Source organism: Mobula birostris, chromosome 10 (assembly GCF_030028105.1).
Source record: "Mobula birostris isolate sMobBir1 chromosome 10, sMobBir1.hap1, whole genome shotgun sequence".
NCBI lineage: Eukaryota > Metazoa > Chordata > Chondrichthyes > Myliobatiformes > Myliobatidae > Mobula > Mobula birostris.
This window is the reverse complement of record NC_092379.1, coordinates 121,391,856-121,416,069: the sequence shown is the minus strand read 5'-3', so window position 1 is coordinate 121,416,069 and position 24,214 is coordinate 121,391,856. Positions and strand designations below refer to the sequence as shown.

General features: G+C 39.3%; 1 protein-coding gene across 1 annotated transcript in view; it reads right to left on the bottom strand.

Annotated features, from left to right (window-relative positions):
* Positions 1–24,214, bottom strand: part of LOC140204290 (nuclear protein AMMECR1-like) — a 97,420-nt gene that overhangs the window by 25,426 nt on the left and 47,780 nt on the right. Inside the window, exon 4 of the mRNA XM_072270886.1 lies at positions 1,123–1,237. Within this exon, the coding sequence (XP_072126987.1) occupies positions 1,123–1,237 (115 nt within the window). The remainder of the gene's footprint in view (positions 1–1,122; positions 1,238–24,214) is intronic.

Here is a 24,214-nt window from a genome sequence, read left to right as displayed (position 1 = left end):
TCAAACCAGGTATCATTTGGAATAAGGACTGTGGGTCAATCATGTTAAAAGATGCAGACACATTAAGAAGGTTGAGGAGAAATATATTACCTGTATTGACAATCACATCTGATGTCATTAGTGACTTTGATCAGAGCCATCACAGTACTGTGGCAGGGTTGGATATCTGAATGGAGAGATTCAAAGAAGGAATCCTAGCTAAGGTGGGCAAAAATTTAACAGATTACAACATATTTAAGGACTTTTGAAAAGGAAGGTTGCATATGGATATATTAATTTGAAAGGAAGGTATCAAACCCTATTCCTTTGAGAACAGTTTGGGCATTTTCCTATATTAAAACTACTACCAAACCCAATTCCTATCGTACATGAGGTTTGCTAATTATTACTACTTACATAATACTGTGACTTGATCATGTGTTACTAATTATCAAATTAGAGCGAGGCAAGTCCAGAGTGAAACCAGGTAGGAGATTCTCCACTACCTAGATCAAAATTTTCAAGAGAAAGATTTGATAAAGTTGTTAGATAAGGAATAGACATGGAGGGAAAAAGTAGCCTGAAAAGGTGGAAGTAGATTTTAGCTATGATCCACTAAAAAGGTGGAGAAGTCACATACTGCAGGCTGGCTTCCTCCAGTATCTATAGCATCCTATTCAATCTTATGATTTTTTTTGAGCCCAACATGCCAAGCTTCAATTGCAAAAGAGGCTACTTGAGAGCGAGGCAATGCAACGAGTCTGTAAAAAAAAAAAAATAATCTGATGCACTCTGGAGCATTCCATTACTGCTTGCCAAGCAAAACACTCTAGAGAACTTAGTGAAATTCTGTGTAATGCATACAAGAAGAAAGACACATGATATGTTAAACATTCAAAATGAAACTCTCCCACCATGTAACATGACCAGACCCTTATTCTCCCACCATCCCTCACCCTGCCCAGGTGGGCTACAGTGGCTTCAATTTGCCAAATCCTCCAAATTTTCCATTTTGCCCGTCAAGTGAAACAATGATTGAAATTGCTGCCACAACCTCAGGAGAATGCAATTCTAAATTAACAAGACTGCAAATTGTTCAAAAGAGACAGATTTTACAGGAAATATTTAATAAAAGTTACTTACCTCCCAATCTAAGTAATCCCCAACATCTTCAAAATTGGTAAGAAGAGACACCGAACAAAAAAGTCGTGGTAACTCTTCCCTCGTCATTGGGGGAAAGCGACTGTCTTTAAGGGCACTGCAAGAAAGAGAAAGTACTTTTTGAAACCATTACAACTTCACATATGCTTTAGCCACAAGATAAAATACAAGCAGTATAGTGTAATTAACTTGAACCTTCAACTCTGTCAGTGAGCTAAGCTTCTGTAGCGTATACAAGTGGACTAAATCAGAAAACAGACATTTGAACTCTGGAAAAGTGTGAGGCGTTACTTTTCTGCCCTCTGCATTCTGTCTATATCCTGTTGTAACCTTTGATCACCCACAATACCACCAACCTGCAAACTTAATTACCCATGCTTCTACTTTCTCAACCAATTCACTTATCAAAATCACAAAGATCAGGAGTCCGAGAACAGATCCTTGCAGAACACCACTAATCATCAATCAGGCAGAATACTCTTCATCTACGCCTCCTCAGTGCAAGTCAATTACAAATGCACACTGCCAAGTCCCCATGGATCCCATGACTCATGACTTTTTAGACAAGCCTACCATAGGGAAACCTTTTTAAACACTTAAAAAAAAAGTTCCAGCCCATTCTCTTCGACAGTTCCAGCATACTAAAAATCCATATACACATCCACCACCCTAGCTACATCAATTTGTTTTGTTATTTTCTCAAAAAAAAACTCTAGTAGGCCCATGAGACACGGCCTGTCTCTCTCCGAGCAATGCTATCCCTAATACAACTATGCTTCTCCAAGTGCTCACAAATCCCATCACTAACAATCATCTCCAATAATTTTCCTACCACCGAGTAAGACTCACTGGTCTCTTACTCTCAGGATTTTATGTATTAACCTTTCTTGAACAACATTTGCATCCTCCAATTCTCTGGTGCCATTTTGTGGCCGGGAAGGGCACAATGTCAAACAGACGCCCCAGCAATCTCTTTCCTTGCTTCTCGAAGTAACCTGGAGAAGACTTCATCTAGCCCTGGTGACTTAACTATCATAATGTTTTACAGAAAGTCCAACATTGCTTCTTTTCTTAACCTCCAGTACATTAGCCAACTTCACATTCGCCAAACTCCCCTCTCTGGTGAACACTGAAGCAAAGAATTCATTATGGACCCCCACTACCTCTTCTGCTTCTATGCACATTTTCCCCTTTATCCATGTATGGTCTTACTCTCACTTTAGACATCCTCATTTTTCACAGATGTGTAGAATCCCTAGGGGATTTCCTTAATCTTACTCACCAAAGTCTTCCCGTGTCCCTTTCTAGTTCTCCTAAGCCCCTATTAAGTTCCTTCTTGGCTACCTTATAATTCACAAGAGCCCTGTCTAATTTTTGCCTTCTAAACCTTAGGTCATAGAACATAATTGCCCCACCAATCTCTTCCCTTGCTTCTTGAAATAACCTGGAATATACCTCATAGTGACTTATCTATTAGAGTGAATATGCTCTGCAGCTGCTCTTGGACTTTTGCATCCTTCCTAAAATGACACGACCAGAATTAGATCCAAGTACCTAGTTATGGTATGCATAATCAATGTTTCATAAAATTTCAAGAATCACCCAACTTTTGCACTATATGCCTTTGATTATGTCCTTCCTGCAAATCATACATATTGGTATACATTTACACATTATGCCTTTGAACAGAAAAGACTACAAAAAACAGTGGATACAGCCAAGTTGATCATGGTTAAAGCCCTCCCCATCATTGAGCACATTTACAAGGAGTGATGTCACAGGAAAGCAGCATCCCTCATCAGAGAATGGGCAAAGAAGTGGCAGAAGGAATAATGTCAGGAAGTGTATGGTCATGCACTTTGGTATAAGAAATAAAATGGTAGACTCTTTTCTAAATAGAGAGAAAATACAAAAAACTGAGGCGCAATGGGGCCTGGGAGTCCTTGTGCAGGATTCCCTAAAGGTTAATTTGCAGGTTGAGTATGTGGTGAGGAAGGCAAATGCGATGTTAGCATTCATCTTCAAGAGACAAAAATACAAAAACAAGGATATAATGTTGAGACTTTCTAAAGCACTTATGAGAGCTCACTTGGAGTATTGTGAACAGTCTTAGGCCCCTTATATTAGAAAGAACATGCTGAAGCTGGAGAGGGTTCAAAGCTGGTTCATGAAAATGATTTCAGGATTGAACAGCTTATTATATGAAGAGCATTTGATAGGTCTAGGCCTGTATTCATTAGAATTCAAAAGAATGAGGGGTGATTTAATTAAAACTTTATCAAATGGTGAAAGGCCTTGATTGAGTGGATGTGGAGAAGATTTTTTTTATGTTGGGAGAGTCGAAGACCAGAGAACACAGCCTCAGAATAGAATGGTGTCCTTTTAGAACAGAGATGAGGAATTTCTTTAGCCAGGGAGTGGTGAATCTGTGGAATTCGTTGCCACAGGCAGCTATGGAGGCCAAGTCTTTTATGTATACTTAAGGCAGAGGTTAGTAAGATTTTTGATTGGTCAGGGCATGAAGGGATACAGCAGGACGGCAGGAGATTGGGGCTGAGAGGAAAAATGGATCAGCCATGATGAAGTATCAGAGCAGACCCAATGGGTCAAATGGCCTAATTCTGCTCTGATGTCTTAATAGTCTCATCAAGGATCCTCACCAGGCTATGCTCTCTTCTCACTGCTGCCAACAGGATGGAGGGACAGGAGCCTCAAGACTCACACCAGAAGATTCAGGAACAGTTATTACCTCTCAACCATCAGGTTCTTGAAACAAAGGGGATATCTTCACTCATCCCAACAGCATACTGTTTGCACAACCTCTTCATCTCATGTTCTAGATCTCAAGATCAAGAACTCATCTCATATTCTAGACACTTATTGCTTATCATTATTTGATTTTTTTTTTATTTTGCAGTTTGCTGTCTTTTGCACATTGGTTGTCTGTACATCTTGTGAGCTGTTTTTCCAATGATTCTATTATGGTTCTTGGATTTAATGTGAGAAAATGAATCTCGGGGCAGTATATGGTGACATGGATGTAGATAATAAATTTATACTTTGAACTTTGTAATATGCAAAATAATTCAAATTCAATGTGTAGTAGCTAACATGAACACAGTTAAGTGGCAGTATAGGTGTGTAATCCCTGGAGAGATTTCATTGACTAAAAATGTACATCAAAAATAATCCATCATAAGGGACAGAATATTGCTGTGGCAACTACATTTTTATTACTCTCTTGCCTGGCAAAATGTCAGAGGTGATGGATAATTGTGTAAAATTGCCAGTGTAGAGTGCCAACGGGAATGTACAGCCATTTGACTTTTAGTTCCTGATCTGGAAGTCGTGATTTGTACATGACAGAATGAATTTGTATCAACTAAGTTCCATGTTAAAAAAAAAATCAATAATTTGACTGAAATGGGAAGATAACCTAATACGTTTCCATGTTTTAATAAAAATTAGAGAATGGACATGTATTGATTTTTTTTTAAAACTACAGCATTATATATGACAAGAAATACTGATTGCACAATGCTGAATGATGGAACAATAATTTAATGTGTTTCAAACACTGGTCCACAGGTGCTTAGATAAGCTGAAGACCAGTAGATTTCACGTGACAGGCCATCAATGTGTCTCTGTTTGAAGGCTTTGTCGCAGGATGGAAATGGAAAAGCCTTGCTTCACAAATCTTCAAAAAAAAAGGCTTTCAGGCTGCATGTAATTTTGCTGTTCAGCTGAAAATTCTACTTCATTAAATTTCTAATACCATACTGGTGATATTTTTGCAGTGGGCTGGCTGAAACACTTTGAAGTGTTAACCATTTTAGATTTACTTTGAACTTGTAAAAAGTATTTTTTTTGTCAGGAATACACAATTCACCACCTTTCCTGATCTGCTAGGATTCATCTGAGTGTCATAATTAATTAAGTCTAAATGTATCAAACAGTTAAAGATCAAGAAAAAAATGACCCTCTGATATTCAAAGTTGTGTAGGTTGATGTGTTTACTTTTTTAGCCATCCAGTACAAATATTCTTTCCCAAATAGCTAACATTCTTGAAGGTAACTTATTCTACATTTTGCTATCATTGCTAATTAGAGAGGCTATTTCCAAAAACCCCACCACACTATGATTCATCCCCTTTTAATCTAATGTGAAGACTCTGAATGTAACAGTTACACAATAACCATTGGGATCAGGTATCAACATATCAGCTTTATCATTTGGAAGGACAAGCACAGATTACATGAAAAGCTCAATAATTTCAAATTTCTGGTTGAAAGCTTCCCTCCTCTCTCTTCTCCCCCCACCCCCACCCACTCCCCAAATAGCTAACATTCTTCAAGGTATCTCCATAAAAGTATTGCTCAATAATCCTTTAATAAATCTGTACAATGCAGAGCTTATTTGCAAGTTATGAATAACCATACCCTGGATCCTACAAAACCTGCTCTGCTATAGTGCCTCCCACTTGCCAAAATGTCAAGGCATCCATTTAAGACACAGTATTATCCATGTCAGAATTAACACAGTTGGGAGGAGAAAGTTCTTTGCTCCCAGGAGATTTCATTTATTTGAAGCATAGAACATAATGAGCCATAGTTTTAATATAAGCTTCTCAATAACTAGGAAGAACCTAGTCATCTGGTGCAGCAGCTCAGGGCTGCTGTGCTTGATGCAGGCGTGGCCCTTCCTCCACTCAGAATCACCTGAGTCATATTCCAATTCACCTGGAGATCCAAGATGGAGTGAGTCAGATGAGTCACAATGCACAAGTCCCCAGACAAAGGGCCAAAAACATACTCAATGTAGCCTTCATCCTCATGCCCACCTTCAGGTGTGGCTACATCAGGCTGTGTGGAACCTAAATATGCAGGTATCAAGTGATACTATGAGCAGAGCTTCTACCTGTCCCAGTGTGGCAAAGCCTGGGACTGTCCCTGTTGCCATGCAATGCCCCAGTCAACTGTACATTGCTGTAGTACCCACTTTTGTAGAAAAGTTCTTCCAGACCAACACCTTTAAGCACAAATCAATCAGAGAGTCGTAAGCATAGAATGTCATGCAGACAGTACAAATGGACTCGATGGATATAGAGGAATGGCTTCCTGAGGCATTCTGCCAGATGCTCATCGCCAGATCTCACCAACAAGCACCAAGACTGAGGGATGCATTGAAGCTTAATGCAGGGGCTCAGTGAGGTAAGTTTCTACGGCTACTGGACAAGGAGATTGGGTTGTGTGAGGAATTCCCTCAATTACTGTGGTAGTGTACCACTCCAGGGCACCACGTGACTGGCAATAGTCCCATTGCTTTAAACAATGTAATCTAAGACTAAACATTCTGCCTATGACTGCAAGAATGAAATGGCTTTACACAGTTTAATCTTGCAAATTATTTTTATTAGGATTAAAGTTTATTTTGGTTAAGAAAAATAAGCATGATCAGAGAATCCTAATGAAGAGGACTATGGGGCTTTATATACAAAGCATATGCCCAAATGTAAAGCAGCCCAGTAATCTAAGGATTCTGATTTTATTGACCTCAGTGAAAAATGTTAATAAAAATTCTTAAGAATATTAAATAGGTGCAGCAGTATAGTGGTTAAAAAGAAAACTGCCACAACATTCAAAAAGATCATATATTAGGTCTCGTTCTGCGTTGGGTCCTCATGGCCACCAATTCCCTAGTTTATCCTGCATTTTCCTTCAATATTTCCAATGATTCCATCTCCATAATCGTCTGGGGTAGAAAATTCCAAAGATTCACCACCCCATGATCATCCCTTCTGGTTGTTCTTCTAGTGGAAGTAGCTCAACACCAACCACACCATGTCCCCACTGCAATCTTACCTAATTCAATAAGCTGAGGAGAGCAATTCATTTATTTATCCACTCATGACACTACAATCTTCTCATTCCAGGTAATGGATGCTTTGTAACAACTATGCCAGGATGTACTTTACTATCAAACTTTTATACTAAAGATAGAAAATACAAAAAAAAAGGGTTGGGCTATTCTGCCCCTCGCACTTATTTGACTATTAAGATCAAGGCTGATCATCTACCTCAAAACCATTCTTCAAAATCATCCTTTTGTTCATAAAAACCTTGATTCCTCTAATATCAAGACAACTATGAATCTCAAGTTTTGAATGCAGTGACTGCATTTTCACAATCTTCTAGAGAATTTCAATACCTCTCTAAGTTCTCAGTGAAGAAGTTTATCCTCCTTCTAGTCTGAAGTGACTTATTCCCCATGTTGAGATGCCAGTTCTAAACTCCTTAGCCAGAGTAAGGCCTGTCACGCCCCCTACAATGTTTAAATTAGATCACTGCTCTTAAATAGGAGTCCTAGCTTACCCAATTATCTCTTGATATAACTTGTCTTCCCAAGAACCTGTTTAGTGAGTCTCTGTTAAATCAGTATTTCCAATAACTAGAGCATCTGTGGCTGTTTTTGTAAATTGTGCTTTGCTAACAGATAATCATTTTAAGCCTTGAAAAATTCATTAAAGTTCAGATCACTGAAGGAGGCCAGATTGACATGCATCTTACCAGGTTAGAAATAATTTGAATTTATTTTATTGTCATGTGGAAATGACTTGGAATCATTCACTGTTTTATTTAATTTCACCTTCACAAACATAATGAGAAAATTAAGCATACAGCAGCTGGTCCAATGCTGTATTGACAAAATTCAATTGTCTGGATAATACAAAATTTGTGCAACCAATGTTTAAAAAAAATGTTCACAATTAAGCACGGAGAACTTTTCAAAAACACTACGAGGAGAGTTTTTAAAAACATAACTTCAGTCTAATTAAATTTTTGCTCAGAGTTGACTAAAATATTGAGGCAGAAAATGAAAAAGTCACGTTTCAGTCCAATTTACTGCCCATCTTTTCTTGAATTTGGTTTTCAAAGTAAGACATAAAGTTGGAAAATAAGTTTTAACTTTGTCTTAAAAAAAACAGCCAGCATCAAGTCATTAAGAATTTCATTCAATGCTTAAGATTCCTATGCACTGTACCATTACGTTCTTGTGTCTTCTCCGCATAAGGATGCACATGGCATGTCAATCCTTAAAACTCAAAGTTAATACCTAAGTTGTCTTAATTTTAAGACTTCACTTGCCAAATACATTTCAAAATTCTAGCTCCAATTCCCGAGGTAGGTTTAGTATGAAAAGGAAAAAGTGGCATGTTCATGAGCTTCACTCAAACGTTGAACAAGCAATTACAGCTGCACTCAAAGATATTAACCAAATTCAACCAATCGTCTTTTGGTAAAGGAATAACTTAGTCACAAGAAATGGAAAAAAATGACCAGAACATGTTTATTGACATGTACGGGTTTAATTTCCTGCAACAATTGATACCTATCCAACCGTTACAAGGTATCATTCAATACAATTGTGAAATGGCTAGCAATTTTTTATTACAAATACATACATAACAGTAAACTATGCTACTTGTATTACAGATAATTGTTTTAATCTGACACTTTATGACTACTCATTGCACGAGGTAAAATAGAATCTTTTCAGCTCCAGACTTTGTAGGTAATGTTTCGTAAATCAACACGTGCATAAGAGTACTTAAATAGCTCTCACATGAAACCCTTCACACAAGGAATTGTGTAGGAGGAAAAAAAAGAGGAAGATCTGGAGCTGCTGACATCTTACAAAATCACAAACACGAGGAAATCTTACAAAATCATTCTGCTTGTATATTCAGTGCATGGGTGCAGAGTGACAGCTATGATATGCTGAAGGTTCCTGTCATTCCCTTCAACTAATATGGATTTAACAATTTACCAACTTATTTTACCCCATTACAATTGCACCAATATTTTACGTCATGGCATGTTATGCAGCCAATTTTTAAAAAAATCAGTTTTCCCTGCACTTTACCTACAATGAAGAGCATCACTTAAAAGCAGATCCAAACATTCCTCTTCCTGCCTTCTCCACATCACTCCATCTCATTAAGAACAAGAAATGAATTACATAATCACAAAATTTGAGTGATTTTCTATCACATTTGTAAATACTTACATTGCAAAAATGCACCACTTGTGTTCAAGCTTGTCAGGGGACATCAGAAATGAAACAGGACAACATAATTGAACATGCATTTTTAGATGGTAGACACTGCCTCCAAAACAACATTTTTTTGCCATTTGCATAAGACAAGCAAGAAGTCTAAAACAGGGAATTGAGGCAGTCTACATAATACTTAAAATAAAGACAGCACAAACTTTCTCCAGGCTTTGCTTTTGAAACTTAAGCTTACTTTTTGAACTCTGGAAGGAGCTTCAGTTTAAAAAAAATCAAACCCAGCTTTGCTGTTGGCCAGCACAATAGATTAGCAGAATTGCAGGCTGAAATTTGAACTATAAATGGAGCAGAGTATATAAGTCAGTAATTGGAGACTTGTAGTCATCAAGCTGACTCTCAAGAGACAGCAGTCCAATGACTGTTTCTTTCTCCTAAATCTTAAAGACAAAAATCAGGCACCACACAGCACTTCTCATGAAGTACTAAAAATGAAGAGGCATTTCCTATTTACTCATGAAATTACAATACAAATACATAAAATGCAATGGAACCCTCAAAACTCTCGCTCTAATTCACTCAGATTTCTGAAAAATAATCAAAGTATACAAGCAGATGGGCTGCAAAAATAATCAATTTCAGCTCCAGAACGCTTTTTGGCAAATGACTGCAGATTCTTCTGGAATGGGAAGGATAGAGGAAAAAAATTCTATTGTGTTGAATTTAAAAGCCAGTTAAGTTTCATTATCCATATGGGCACTTTTAGATCTTTCACTGATTCTTTAAAAAAAAAAGGAAAATTTGGAGAAAATCAAAAATCTTACAACATTAGCTGATCTTGCAATTACACTCATTATCTTGACTCTTCTATACATGTTCTTCCATTTATTTCTTCCTTGTGCTCTTCATTATGGTTATATCAAGCAAAACTTGTAAAGTTGACTCCAGTCCTGATGAAGGATCTCAGCCTAAAATGTCAACCGTTTATTCTTTTCCATAGATGCTGCCTGGCCAGCTGAGTTCCTCCAGCATTTTGGATTTCCAGCATCTGCAGATTTTCACCATGTTTAGGGATAACAGTGAAGTGCAAATTGACAATTGAACTTTGAGGAAGGAGCACATTTATGCATGCTATTTTTCACATATGGAAACATTATCACGCAAGGCAGCTTATGCAGCAGCCAGAGCACTGAATGCAATGTTTTCTCACTCATCCTATAGACTGTAACATCAAACATTTGGACGCAAAAACACACCAAAACTTCAAACAAAGGGAGTGAACATAATTAAGGCATATGACATTAAAGGAAAGACAGGAATTATGAGCAGTGCTGTAGGAAAACCAGCAAGCAGCAATATACACAAGAGATTACACACACAAAATGCTGGAGGAACTCAGCAAGTGAGGTAGCATCTATGGAGGAAAACAAATAGTTGACAACTGTTTACTCCCTCCATATATGCCATCTGACTTGCTAAATTCCTCTAGCATTGTGTTGCTCAATGGCACCCACTATTTTCGGGTGTTTTCTACAAGTATAGATTAATCAGCATTGCTTCTGCTCACTATAATCAGAAAAGGAATTATCTGCAAAAGGTCAATACAAATAATTTTGCACAATATTACATTTCACTCAATAGTCTGACAATATTTTCCTACAGTCAAGCATACCATAGCTAATTATCATCTGCACATCAAATTAGGTCAGCTAATTATCCAAGTTAAAATATATCAGGTAGTTGGCTTCCGCAGAATGGGCCCTAAATATTGGATTATTTAAAATTAGTCATTTTCCATGTGGTCCAATTAAGACCATTAAAGGAGCAGTAAACACAAAATACTCTGCAGATGCTGGGGTCAAAGCAACATTCAACACGCTGGAGGAACTCAGCAGGTCGGGCCGCATGCGTGGAAACGATCAGTCAACATTTCAGCTGGAACTCTTTGTCAGGACTGACACACATTCAGGGCGGATGCTGACTCAGTCCTGACAAAAGGTTCCGGCCCGAAACATTGACTGATTGTTTCCACGGATGCTGCCTAACCTGCTGAGTTCCTCCAGCGTGTTGAGTGATTAAGGGAGCAGAATTAGGCCATTTGGTCCATCAAGTCTGCTCCAGCACTCAATCATGGCTGATTTATTCTCTCTCAACCCTATTCTGCTTTTTCCCATAACCATTGACACCCTTACTAATTAACCTATCAACATCTGCTTTAAATACACCCAACAACTTGGCCTCCACAGCTGACTGTGCCAATGATTTTCACAGATTCACCATTCTCTGGCTAAAGAAATTCCTCCTTATTACTGTTCTAAAGGGACATCCTTTTATCCTGAGTTTGTGCCTCCTGATCCTAGCCTCTCTCACTACTAGAAACATCCTTTCCACAACCTCTCTATCCAGTAGATTTCAATGTCCCACAAATTCAAACCCACTTCTCCCACACTAATCTTTAACTAATGACATCAGCTTAGTGAAACTAGTTATTTTAGAGATGGTAATGAATAAATGTGTGGTGGCTCTTCTCCATCTAAAGATTTTAAAAAGTTAACAGAAGAACTAGTTTCATCACTAAACTGCTACAGTGCACACCTGAACTGGAGAAGCTCACTTTTAAAGTCAAACAACAGGAATTCTGCAGATGCTGGAAATTCAAGCAACACACATCAAAGTTGCTGGTGAACGCAACAGGCCAGGCAGCATCTCTAGGAAGAGGTACAGTCGACGTTTCAGGCCGAGACCCTTCGTCAGTCCCGACGAAGGGTCTCGGCCTGAAACGTCGACTGTACCTCTTCCTAGAGATGCTGCCTGGCCCGCTGCGTTCACCAGCAACTTTGATGTGTGTCACTTTTAAAGTGGTTGGTTATGCGTTCAGTCAGCATGACACTGCAAATATTCAAAATCATTACTCAAAATGTATTAGTGAAAACTGCTTTGTTGCAGTACTACAGCATGAAAGTACACTTCATTCTGCAACATTGCATATTGGTGTAACACACGCAAAATGCTGGAGGAGCTCATCAGGCCAGGCAGCATCCATGGAAAAATGTACAGTTGACGTTTCAGACTAAAACCCTTTGCCGGTCCTGCCGAAGAGTTTTGGCCCGAAACATCAACTGTACTTTTTTCATAAATGCTGCCTGGCCTGCTGAGTTCCTCCAGCATTTTGTGTGTGTTGCTCAAATTTCCAGCATTTGTAGATTTTCTCTTGTGATTTGACTGCACGTTGGTGGCTTGCACTACGTTCTACTAATACGTATACTATGTGAACCAAAGAGCAATAATAATAATATTTAAAAATATACAATTTGCAATAATTTTATATCTGTCCAAAGCATATATTCTAACTGATGGCAAAGTTCCCGTGCTGTTCCAATTACGTTCAAGTTCAAGCTTTGTCATTCACCTGTAACGTATACCACCAAATGAAACAATATCCCTCCAGATCAAGGTACACCACACAGTACATATACCTCACACACAGAAGTATTATTACCACAAATCAATTAACAAACAAGGTGCATATACAAGTTTAAAAAATAAACAGCATAACACCACTGGCACTTCATCCGTAATGAGACCTGGGTGGTGACAGGGAGTTCAGTCATCTGACAGCTTGGGGGAAGAAGTCGATTCCCAGTTCTTGTCCTAATACTATGATACCTCCTGCCTGATGGTGGTGGGGTGGAAGAGAGGGTCCAAATAGATTGTTGGACAGATGGTGTTGTGCATATAATATTTCAATAATATACATTGATTAAGCATTCTTGTTCATTTAAATAATTATGGGTTTATATATAAACATGCATTAATTGCCCAGGGAATTATAGGAAAGATATTGAAATGGGTGGAGCATTGGCTGACAGGCAGAAAGCGAAGGGTGGGAATAAAGGGATCCTATTCTGATTGGTTGCCGGTTACTAGTGGTGTTCCACAGGGGTTGGTGTTGGGGCCGCTTCTTTTTACGATGTATATCGATGATTTGGATTATGGATTAAATGGTTTTGGTGCCAAGTTTGCGGATGACACCAAGATAGGTGGAGGAGCAGGAAATGTTGAAGAAACGGAAAGGTTGCAGAGAGACTTAGTCAGTTTAGGAGAGTGGGCAAAGAAATGGCAGATGAGATACAACGTTGACAAATGTACGGATGTACATTTCGGAAGAAGAAATAATCGGGCAGATTATTATTTAGATGGGGAGAAAATTCAAAAATCGGAAGTGCAAAGGGACTTGGGGGTCCTCGTGCAGGATACCCTAAAGGTTAACCACCAAGTTGGATTGGCGGTAAGGAAAGCGAATGCTATGTTGGCATTCATTTCAAGAGGAATAGTGTACAAAGAGTAAGGAGGTGTTGATGAGGCTCTATGGGGCATTAGTGAGACCTCATTTGGAATAGTGTGTGCAGTTTTGGGCCTCCTATCTTGGAAAGGATATACTGATGTTGGAGAGAGTTCAGAGAAGATTTATGAGGATGATTCCTGGAATGCAGGGGCTAACATATGAGGAGCGTCTGTCGGCTCTTGGATTGTATTCATTAGAGTATAGAAGAATGAGAGGGGATCTCATAGAAACGTTTCGAATGTTGAAAAGGTTGGACAGAGTAGATGTGGAAAGGTTGTTTTCCTTAGTGGGTGAGTCCAGAACAAGAGGCCATAGTCTTAGAATTAGAGGGTACCCAGTTAAAACAGATGAGGAGAAATTTTTTTTAGCCAGAGGGTCGTGGATTTGTGGAATTCGTTGCCACATACAGCTGCGGAGGCCCGATCATTGAGGGTGTTTGAGGAGGAGATTGACAGGTATCTAATTAGTCAGAGTATCAAGGGATATGGGGAAAAAGGCTGAAATTGGAACTAGATGGGTGAATAGTTTAGCTCATGGGGGAGCTGCGGAGCAGACTTGATGGGCTGAATGGCCTACTTCTGTTCCTTTGTCTTGTGAATTCCACATGTCATCACACTACCATGTGATATGCTCACGCCTTGCTTAAAGATGAAGTTATAAACATAACCTGGTATTCAATAACTTTTACCTCTTTCAATGATTCTACTATGAAGCTGCATGCGATTAGAACCTGTGATTCACATTTTGATGGTGAGAGTTTGGCCAGATTGACTGGTCTGGCACTTTGCTGTCTCCGAGGAAGTTCAATGAGATTTGGAGCAGAGACCTGGGAGCCTGGAGACACGGCGCGAGCCCATGAAGAACTCAAATGCTAGTCTCTGATTGAGGAATCAAGCAAGGCTAAAATCAACAAGGATGAGAGTGGTGGAAAGGCAGGTGCATGGCATAATTTGCCTTAGTTTGACCGGTCTTCTCCCTCTCGCTAGCTGCTTTTGGAGAAAAGTGCAAGGTTCTTGGGATTCACATTGCAAGGATTGATTGGCAAGGCTATGGACTCGTTTTGTAGGACTTTGAGGTTCATGTTGTATGTGTTTCTACATTCTGGTTACTTTTCTATTTTCCTGTTTTTAAGCTGCTTGTTTGGGGCAATCAAACAGCTCTTCAGCAAAGTATGGCTCTGTGGCCTGCAGAGGGCTAGCGCTATACCTCAAAACTGAACTAAAATCTGAATTCCATAGGACTCCTGGTTTGAAATTTGATATTCCATGCGCTGTTCGCTCAATTTTTGTCATTTGCACAATTGGTTTTTCATGCCTTGGGTGTTTGATATTTTCTTGAATGTGTTCCACTGTGTTTCTTTGTTTTGCGGCTGCCTGCGGGAGGGCAAATCTCAGAGTTGTATTCCGTATACATAGTTTGATAATAGATGTACTTTGAATCTTTGAAGTGAGCAAGAGATGAAAAAACCAGTTAAATTAAAAGCAGATTTCCTGTCACTTGCATGACATTATAACTTAATGGGAACAAAATGGTAGTTCAAAATAGATATTCCTTCTGCTCATGAGCTCTGATGGTACTAGTTTCATTTTCAAAGGACTGAGTATTTTCATCATCAAAGAATGGTAAATGCTATGCATGGAAATTAGGGCTATGCTAAATGCAAGAGAACAGCGGTCCCCAACCACCGGGCCGCGAGGAAACGATGTGATTTGGTGATAGGAGTCAGCTGCACCTTTCCTCATTCCCCGTCACAGCCACTGTTGAGCTATTACGCATGTGAGGTCATTACCTGCTGCCATCCATTTCAGCGTGGGAAGAAGATCAACTCCTCGGGCCTGCAGATGACGGCGAGCTGAAAAGTGTGTTTGACGTAACACCTCTGCCAGCATTATGGATCAAAGTCAAAGCTAAATATCCTGAGATAGCCACGGAAGCACTGAAAACGTTGCTTCCATTTCCAACGTATCTCTGCAATGAATGCAACGAAAACTAAATTGCGGAATAGACTGGACATTAGGAAACCCGTTCCAGTATCGCTGTCTCTCGTCACCCTTCGATAGGACCGTCTTGTTGCAGGAAAACAATCCCAGAGCTCCCACTGATTCAGCGATATTGGTGTGTTGCAATGATTTTATATGTTCATACGGGGAAAATATGCGCGGTGTGTTTAATATCCAAACATTACTTAAAATGTTATGATGCTATTGACTTATATAACCATATAACAATTACAGCACGGAAACAGGCCATCTCTGCCCTTCCAGTCCGTGCTGAACGCTACTCTCACCTAGTCCCACCGACCTGCACTCAGCCTACAACCCTCCATTCCTTTCCTGTCCATATACCTATCCAATTTTTCTTTAAATGATAATATCGAACCTGCCTCTACCACTTCTACTGGGAATTCGTTCAACATTTACTTCGTTCCCCTGTCCTCCCCTTTTAATTGACTTATCACTATATTCATGCGAGGAAAATATGCGCTGTGTGTTTAATATTAAATTCGTTAGATAAACCCTTTTAGAAACGAAATTGAGTGTATTAGCTAATTATCATCTGTATTCCGGTCATGATTAACATCCCCCCCCCGAACAGAAACGCCAAAAACGGCAAGGGAAAAAATCGTACACGCATGCGCACTGGTGACCGCGCAAAGCTTCATGGTCATTGTAGTTTTCTCGGGGAAACTCAGCGTATTTGACTGCTACTCTTGTTCGTTGACAACCCTTAACCCCCCCCTCGGTCGGCCGGTCCGCAAGAATATTGACAATATGAAACCGGACCGCAGTGCGAGAAAGGTTGGAGACCCCTGCAAGAGAAGACACATGGCATTTCAATGACATTTTCAAAAATTATATTTTAGCTGCAATGAACATGGAATTACTTTGGTGTGAAGCAAGTGGCAGGTGAGTTAATGTTAAATGATCAAAAAGGCACAAAAAGAGAGGCTTTAAGAGATTGTGTGTTCTACGAAGACAATTGCTGGATGATGCAATGACTTCCCCATCCCCCTCTATACATGTCTTTACCTTAGTTGTAATTGCAGAGTTTTATGACAAATGATCAAAAACCAATCAAATCAAAGAGCTTTGGATTGATGTTAATGGTAGTGGTAGGCTACTGGGTGCATGAGAATGATGGTGTACAAAGAGAAAAGCACCACATTTACATTCAAGATACCAAAAGATAATATACAAATCATAAACTGACATTTATTCATCACCTATGTTTTAAGGTGTAAACATAGTCTCTCTAGTTCTTGCATGTCTTGACCACAATGCACAACCCACATGATGAACCACAGCAACTTTCAACTTGAACACACCTCCATCCATCACTTAGAGCAAAGGAACAACAAGATGGAAATAATTTCCATACCATGAACATAACCGAATGGTTGTTGTTCCTTTCCACACCTTGCGGCAAATTGGGCAGCAACCTTGCTGTTTCTTTAACATTCAATGCTTAACCTAGCAAGGAGCCAGCTGGATTTCAACCCAAGACCACTCGCCTCAAAGTCCAGTGCAAATGCCACTACACCACCAGCTAGCCAACTGAATGATTACAGTCCTGAAAATTCCTATCATTGTTGGTCTTCCATCATCACAATGATTCCAGAACGTGGCCCCACCATCACATTCAGGACAACTAGGAATATGAATCTAATCAAAACAAAAGGATAGAAATCACACAGCAATTCAACAACAGAAGCTAACTTGGTTTTTCTACTTGTGAGAATTGGCCAGTTCTGTGGGTTATCCATCTGTAACATTAATATGGATTTTAATCTCAGCACTGATATTGCCCAATTTGCTGGATACTTCCCATAGCTCTAACCTGCATTTGCAGTTTTTATTAGTTCCTTTGATTTCATTCTGATTTGATTGCACTCACAACCCAACCAAATAATTCTTCAATAGCTTATCACCATGGCAACCATGGCCTCACTCTTCAGCAGAAATTAGAACACAAGAGACAGTTTGAAGTGATTCCATGTCAAAAATGACTTTCATTACAGTTGAAGAACATTTAAGGAATTTCATGAGTTATGAAGAAGTTCCCTGAGGAAACAAAACTTTTTAAGAAAGGGCGTAAACATTTTCTAGGATGTAGGCATGTTGCTATTATAGCTTGGGGTGTCAGTATTTGGAGTTCATTTCTGGTGCTGTGTGAGAGGAGTTTGGTCTTTAAGTTGTTCTGTGATTGGCCTAGAGTTAAATTGGGGATTGCTGGGCAGCGCATGTTGAAGAGCTGAAATCTCAATAAATAAATAAATAAATAAAATCATTGCCATTCAGAAAATCCTTTGGAGGACACACTCTGAGCCATTACATTCCTGCTGATGAAGGTGCTTCCACATTGTGGTTTGCTTGCACTTTCCAGGATTTAGGCCTTGTGGCAAAAATGAAGAATTGCATACTTCCAAATGAATGTGGAGCTAGAGTGCGATGGTAATGGAAAGATAACATGGCCTTGCTCCTCCGTGATGTCTGTGATTCCAGATTAGAGATGTGCTTACAGGACTAGTTTTGTTGGTAGCTGTAGTGTATTTTGTACTTGACACACTGCAGCCATGGTGTGCAGGTAGGGTGTGAATGCATAAGGCAGTAGATGGATGCCCATCAAGTGAGTTGCTTTGAGAGTTTCAGTCACCTAGGCAACTATATTCTGTATTCCTGAATTGTACATTGCAGATATAGAAAAAGCATTATACTACTCGGAATCGACTCATCAGAAATCCCCAGCTTCTAACTCACTCCTATAGTTGCAGGATTGTTAACCTCCTGGATGATGGGGGCTTGAACAAAAGTACTGTTAGAGTCGCTCTCACTGGAGGATGGCCATTACTGGTACTTCTGTGGTGATACATGTATTTGTTGTCACTACTTTTCCACATTCAACTAATCTGAAATTATGGTAAAGGCAGTAAAAGGTGAACAGAGTTGGAGGAAAGCAATGTCCCTTGTAGAGGTAAGGTTAATGGCAGCAACATGGAAGAATGGACAAGCCACCTTAAGATTGGAATGAAAATTTCAAAACCAAGCTGTCTTAGGACTGCAGCTCTATAAGAGGTCGGTACACACAGATGTGACCACTGGGAAGGGCTTGCATATATAAGCAATCGCTTTTGCAGAACAAGCTCTTATAAAATAGTAGAAATGAGAAAATCTGCAGATGCTGGAAATTCAAGCAACACACAAAGTGCTGGTGGAACGCAGCAGGCCAGGAAGAAATACAGTTGACATTTTGGGTCAAGACCCTTCGTCAGGACTAACGGAAAAAAGAGATAGTAAGAGATTTGAAAGTGCGAGGGGGAGAGGGAGACCCAAAATGATAGGAGAAGACAGGAGGAGAAGGGATAGTTCTTATAAAATTGTTCTCTATTTACAAAAATAGCTTACTAGCCATTAGACAAAACATGTTCAAAATAAAAAAAATCTTTCCTAGTCAGCAATGGAACCGAATTTTGGAAAAGATGTAGAGTGTGTAGTCACTATTACAATAGAGTTCAGACTAGAGGCAAGGATGAATGTTCAGACAAATGTAATTTTAAAGTGACCTTGTCTAATTAGGAAACCGAATGTCATAGGTTAATCAATACACATTTTAAAATCAAAATTATAAAATACATTTCCCAATGGCAGAGTATTCAAGTGAAGCCTGACCAAAGCACCTGTGTTGATTATTTCTATCAAGATATTCAACTATGATTCTGGGTCCCTTTCATTTAGTCATTTCATCAGCTCATGTCCATATTTCTTCCCAATGTGAAAATCTTCATTAGCCTGCATTAAGATTTCACTAATCACTAAACAAAATATTACACAATTCCAGAGTAGCCTCCTCCAAATACACATATCCTACACATCGAATTATGTTTACAATGAGCTTTTAAATCCACACTATTTATACTGAGAAATAATAACTAGCATCTGGATCAAACCAAGATTCAGTTGGTACAAAAAGACCACATATCTAGAATCTTAAGCAAATCTAGAAGCAAAGAACAAACTGCAGTGCTAGAAACAAAAGATATACAAATCAGAATGTCTGTGTGTCCTGTGCATAGCTCAGTAATGAAACAACCTAGGAACTTGAAATTTTGCATAGGTTTTTCCATTAGGATGCACACTACACTTAGTTTTTCTAAACCACCCATAAGAGGCCTTCCATGGCAACAAAGTTGGGGGGGGGGGAATCTAATTTTAATTTCCCCATTGGAATGCAGAGATTTTTTCATGTCTGGGGTACTAAATACAGGATGGACCTGATCAGGTATTTTTGAGTTACCTGAACCACAAAGAGAAACTGAAAATTTCTGTAGATCAACTATGATTTAAAATAATCAGATGACTTCACACAAAAAAAACCATACTTGAGATACCACAGAAATACATTAGCTACGATTACAGAGACCATTTACAATGATCAAGAAATGAGTTTTCATATGGATATCTTTGGTGGAATAGAAAAACCTTTCCTTATCAATCTACTATTAGCTAAAGTTTGCTGAGAAAGCATGATTATCCTGGTTGTGATGTCATTAGGCACTGCTTCATAACTTAACAAGGAGCAAAAGTTCCCTTTAAATTCAATGCATGTGGAGACTCCAACATGTAGCATTAATTGGGAACTGCAACAGAAAATAATTCTAAAAGGTTAAGCTTATTGTCTGGGATAAAAGCACAATGGCTAACTAACAAAATGGCCATTGAAGCATTTTATCTTAGACAATAATAAATTAATGGGAGGAGTCACTTCAGTGCTAGCTGGAGACTTGTGCCAAACACTACCACAAGATGCTATAGCCTTACTAAAGCATATACTTGGGAAAATGTTAAATGTTTACACTTGAAAACCAATGTGTGATTTTCTTTGACAGGTAATCCATCTACACGAGCTTGCTTCAAACCTACTCAAATTGGAAATGGGAAAATTACACAAAGACTCAATGGTAAAAATTTCGATTTAAAAAAAACTTGGGCTGATTTGTTATATTTCTCCCTGATCTACTACAAGTTATTTTCCCAAACATCACTCAACACCATTTGAATTACCAATGGTTACATGAAAAAGCAATTTTAACATCAGAAATGGTAGTATAGGTTAGCAGTAAAGACCTTCATGCAGAGTTTCCCCATATAACCTTTACAATACAAATCTATTGACAGAGTGGCAGAAAACTGTGCATTTTCTTATAGAACTTTTAAACTTTTACTACCTGGTGCACTGTCACACCATCTTGAACTGAAAGTAGCTTCAATCATGTCACTCACAAATTTGGATGCACCATTGCAATGCATCTGATTTAAATTACATAATGACCATCAATGCTGTTGGGGAGAATGTTCTCATCCCTCAGATACCAATTAGCCCATCTAATATACCTTTTCAATGCAAACATCAGTTCTCTATTCAACTTAGCTTTACAAAGAGCATTAACAAGGCACAATGTCAAACCAATAAAGATTGTTGATCTTACTCTCAAGACAGTGCTCTTCAAGTGAATTTAAATACTGTGCATCAGTATTTAAGAAAACATTATTTTTGTACACCTATTTTCAACATGTTTTGAGGGTTAAACAGTATAATTTTAACACAATTATATTATATGGAATAATTATACACAAGTTAGATTTTATTTCATTTACAAGGAATGCTGTAAAGCCCAACTGGATGGTGATAAATGCAAACATGATTACCAGCATCCTCTGACATCCTACCATCAGGCAGGAGACTGTGAAGCATAAGGATAGGCACAGTCAGATTGGGAAACAGCTTCTTCCCTCGGGCTTCTGAACTGCTGCACTGCATTTGAAGTGTCACCGGATAATTTGTACTGTACCCTACCATACTTAATTTCTTCTCCTTATCAATGCGTAATTCCATTGTAGATTTAATTCTTACTTTCCTAAGTATTGTGTGTTACGTGTACTACCGTGCTTTACACCCTGGTCCAGAAAAAAGTTGTCTCTTGGCAGTATACGTGTATATAGTTAAACAACAATAACACAAGCAATATTAAGCATAGTAGCTAGTCAGAAATAAACAAGTGCTGGAGATACTGTGGTCAGGCAGGTGCTGAGGGAGAAACAGCTAATATTTAGGGTTGTTAAACTGCTTTTTAGGAAGGGAGAGAGCAATAAGGATAAAGGAAGGGACAAGAGACAAACTAAGAACAGTGAGTTCAGACCATAGCTAATGCTGGAAACTTGAAATAAGAGAGTGGTGGATGTAATAAGCAGATTTTTAGCATTTGTATGAGAACTGATGTTATAGGTGGATGACCTGTCAATCAGAACTGCCTGGTACCAATACAAACAAGAAAGTGTACTGAAGTTGTTGAAATCAATGTGTAGTTCTCAGGGCTATAAAGTACAGGTCCCCCCCCCCCCATCCGAAGGTACAGCATTCCTATGAAACGGTTTGTAAGCCGGAATGTCGTAAAGCGAAGAAGCAATTACCATTTATTGATATGGGAAAAATTTGTGTGTGTTCGCAGACCCAAAAATAACCTACCATGTCAAATAACACAAAAAACCTAAAATAACGAATCTAAAATAACACTAACATATAGTAAAAGCAGGAATGATATGATGAATACACAGCCTATGTAAAGTAGAAATACTTTTCCACAATCATTGCTGCACTGTTCTCCGTAGTGAAAATCTCACGCAAGCTCTGTTGGCAGAAACACAGCACAAGTGCTCTCCAGTAACCTTTAAGCTATGAAGCTGCCAAATCATACCAAATAACACCTAAAAATACACAGCCAATAAAAAGTAGAAATAATGTATGTACAGTGTAGTATCACTTACCGGGATTGGGACAGCGCCGAGCACACTGATAATGGTGTGTTAGGCTGAGTCGTTGGAGGGTGGAGTGGTGCAGTGGCCCCCACCCTTCGGGCCGCCAACCGATACCGATTCGCAAAGAATGCAGTGGTACAGTAGCCAGAATGCACTCAGCACATCTTTAAGAAAAAAAGTTGAAACAAATAACTAATTAATTAGGTGCCGCCCAGCACGTAAATGTGGGCCCAGATCAGAGGCGACGCAATTAGCAATCGCCTCTGATCTGGGCCGACATTTACGCGCCAGGCGGCACCTAATCAATTAGCTTGTTTGTTTCGGCTCTTTTCTTAAAGATGTGCTGGGTGCATCCTGGCTACCACTTCATTCTCTGCGAATCAGTATCTGTCCACAGCCCGAGGGTTGGGGTGGTGGGACACTGGGATGTCATCTGTTTCTGTCAGGGCAGGCAGGTCATCTTCTTCTATGTCTGCCTGCCTCGATGTCGAAGGTTGAGGTTCGTCGTCTGCTGTGGCTGATGTGGAAGGCTTGCTTGACTGCTTAGCATCGCGCATTTTTAGATGATACAGTTCTTTGTAAGCACTCAAACCATCCTGCAAATATGCCCTAAACCAACATACCCATTCAAAATTAAAGTCGTACTTTATCATTGCAGCGAAAATCTCACGCAGCTGCTTCACGTTCAGTTCCTGAACGACTTCACTTTTGGTCTGTTCGCTACTGCATTCGGTTTTGATTGTTATCCTTTCCTCTTCCAATTGCATCAGCTCTTCATCTATCAGTTCTTGGTCATGGGATGCCAAAACCTCTTCAACATCATCTTCGTCAATTTCCACAAGCCAAACTCATGTTGTCCTTACTTCGTTCACCATGATCGAAACCCTTAATTATGTCTAGTTTTATGCTAAGTGTAACACCCTTACGAGCTCTTTCAGGCTTTTCCAATACATTAGAACACATCTTGCCAACGGCTGCTCACAGGCACGTGCTTAAGTAATGCCGGCGAGAATGCAGTTCCAAATCCAGGGGAGGAGCGGCTGCTCCGGGCACGCGCTGTTTTTTTTTTTTCGCGTGCTGCCTTTTTTCATAACAGTGAAAACACCTTCTGTTAGCGAAAACAGGTAACTAATGTAGGTTTTTCGTAACAGTGAGGTTTCGTAAAGCAAACGTTCAAAAAGCGGGGGACACCTGTATACAGATGCAAGATAAGGTGTTGCTGCTCAAGTTAACATTGGCTTCCTACATAATTTCAACAAAACCCAAGAGAGATCAGAATGGGAGTGGAACTGAGAATTAATGTCAGTGAGGCAACTTCATTCTGCAGACTGGCATGGGTGACTGCTTTGCAAGACATCCTGTCTTGCTTGGTTTCTCCAATGTAGAGAAGACCAAATAAGAGCATCAAATGTAGGAAGCTAAACTGAAAGTGCAAGATAATTGCTTCTTCTCCTGGAAGGTCTGTTTGGTTTTATTGGAAGGCCTCGAGCTGAAATGTTAATAGTGTTTCCCATTCTACAGACAATGTTCACCCTGAGTATTTTCATATTTTCTGTTCTTACAAGCCCAAGCAGCACATGTACACTATGGTAATAACAGCAGAGGAAAATTCATATAGTTCAGTCTCCAATTGGAATCACCAATGATTCGGCATTTGGCTCACTAGGCTCCATTTCCTAGCTCTCTTTAAATTCAACAGTACTATATCTAGCATTGCCTTTAAACACCAAGACCCTGCTTCCTGAATACTCTTCAATTACACCGGGCCCCATTTCACAAAGCTCTTTTAAGTACATCATGCTCATTGTAAAATTTGTTAGATTATATTCAAAAGATAAGAGAATTAAAGAG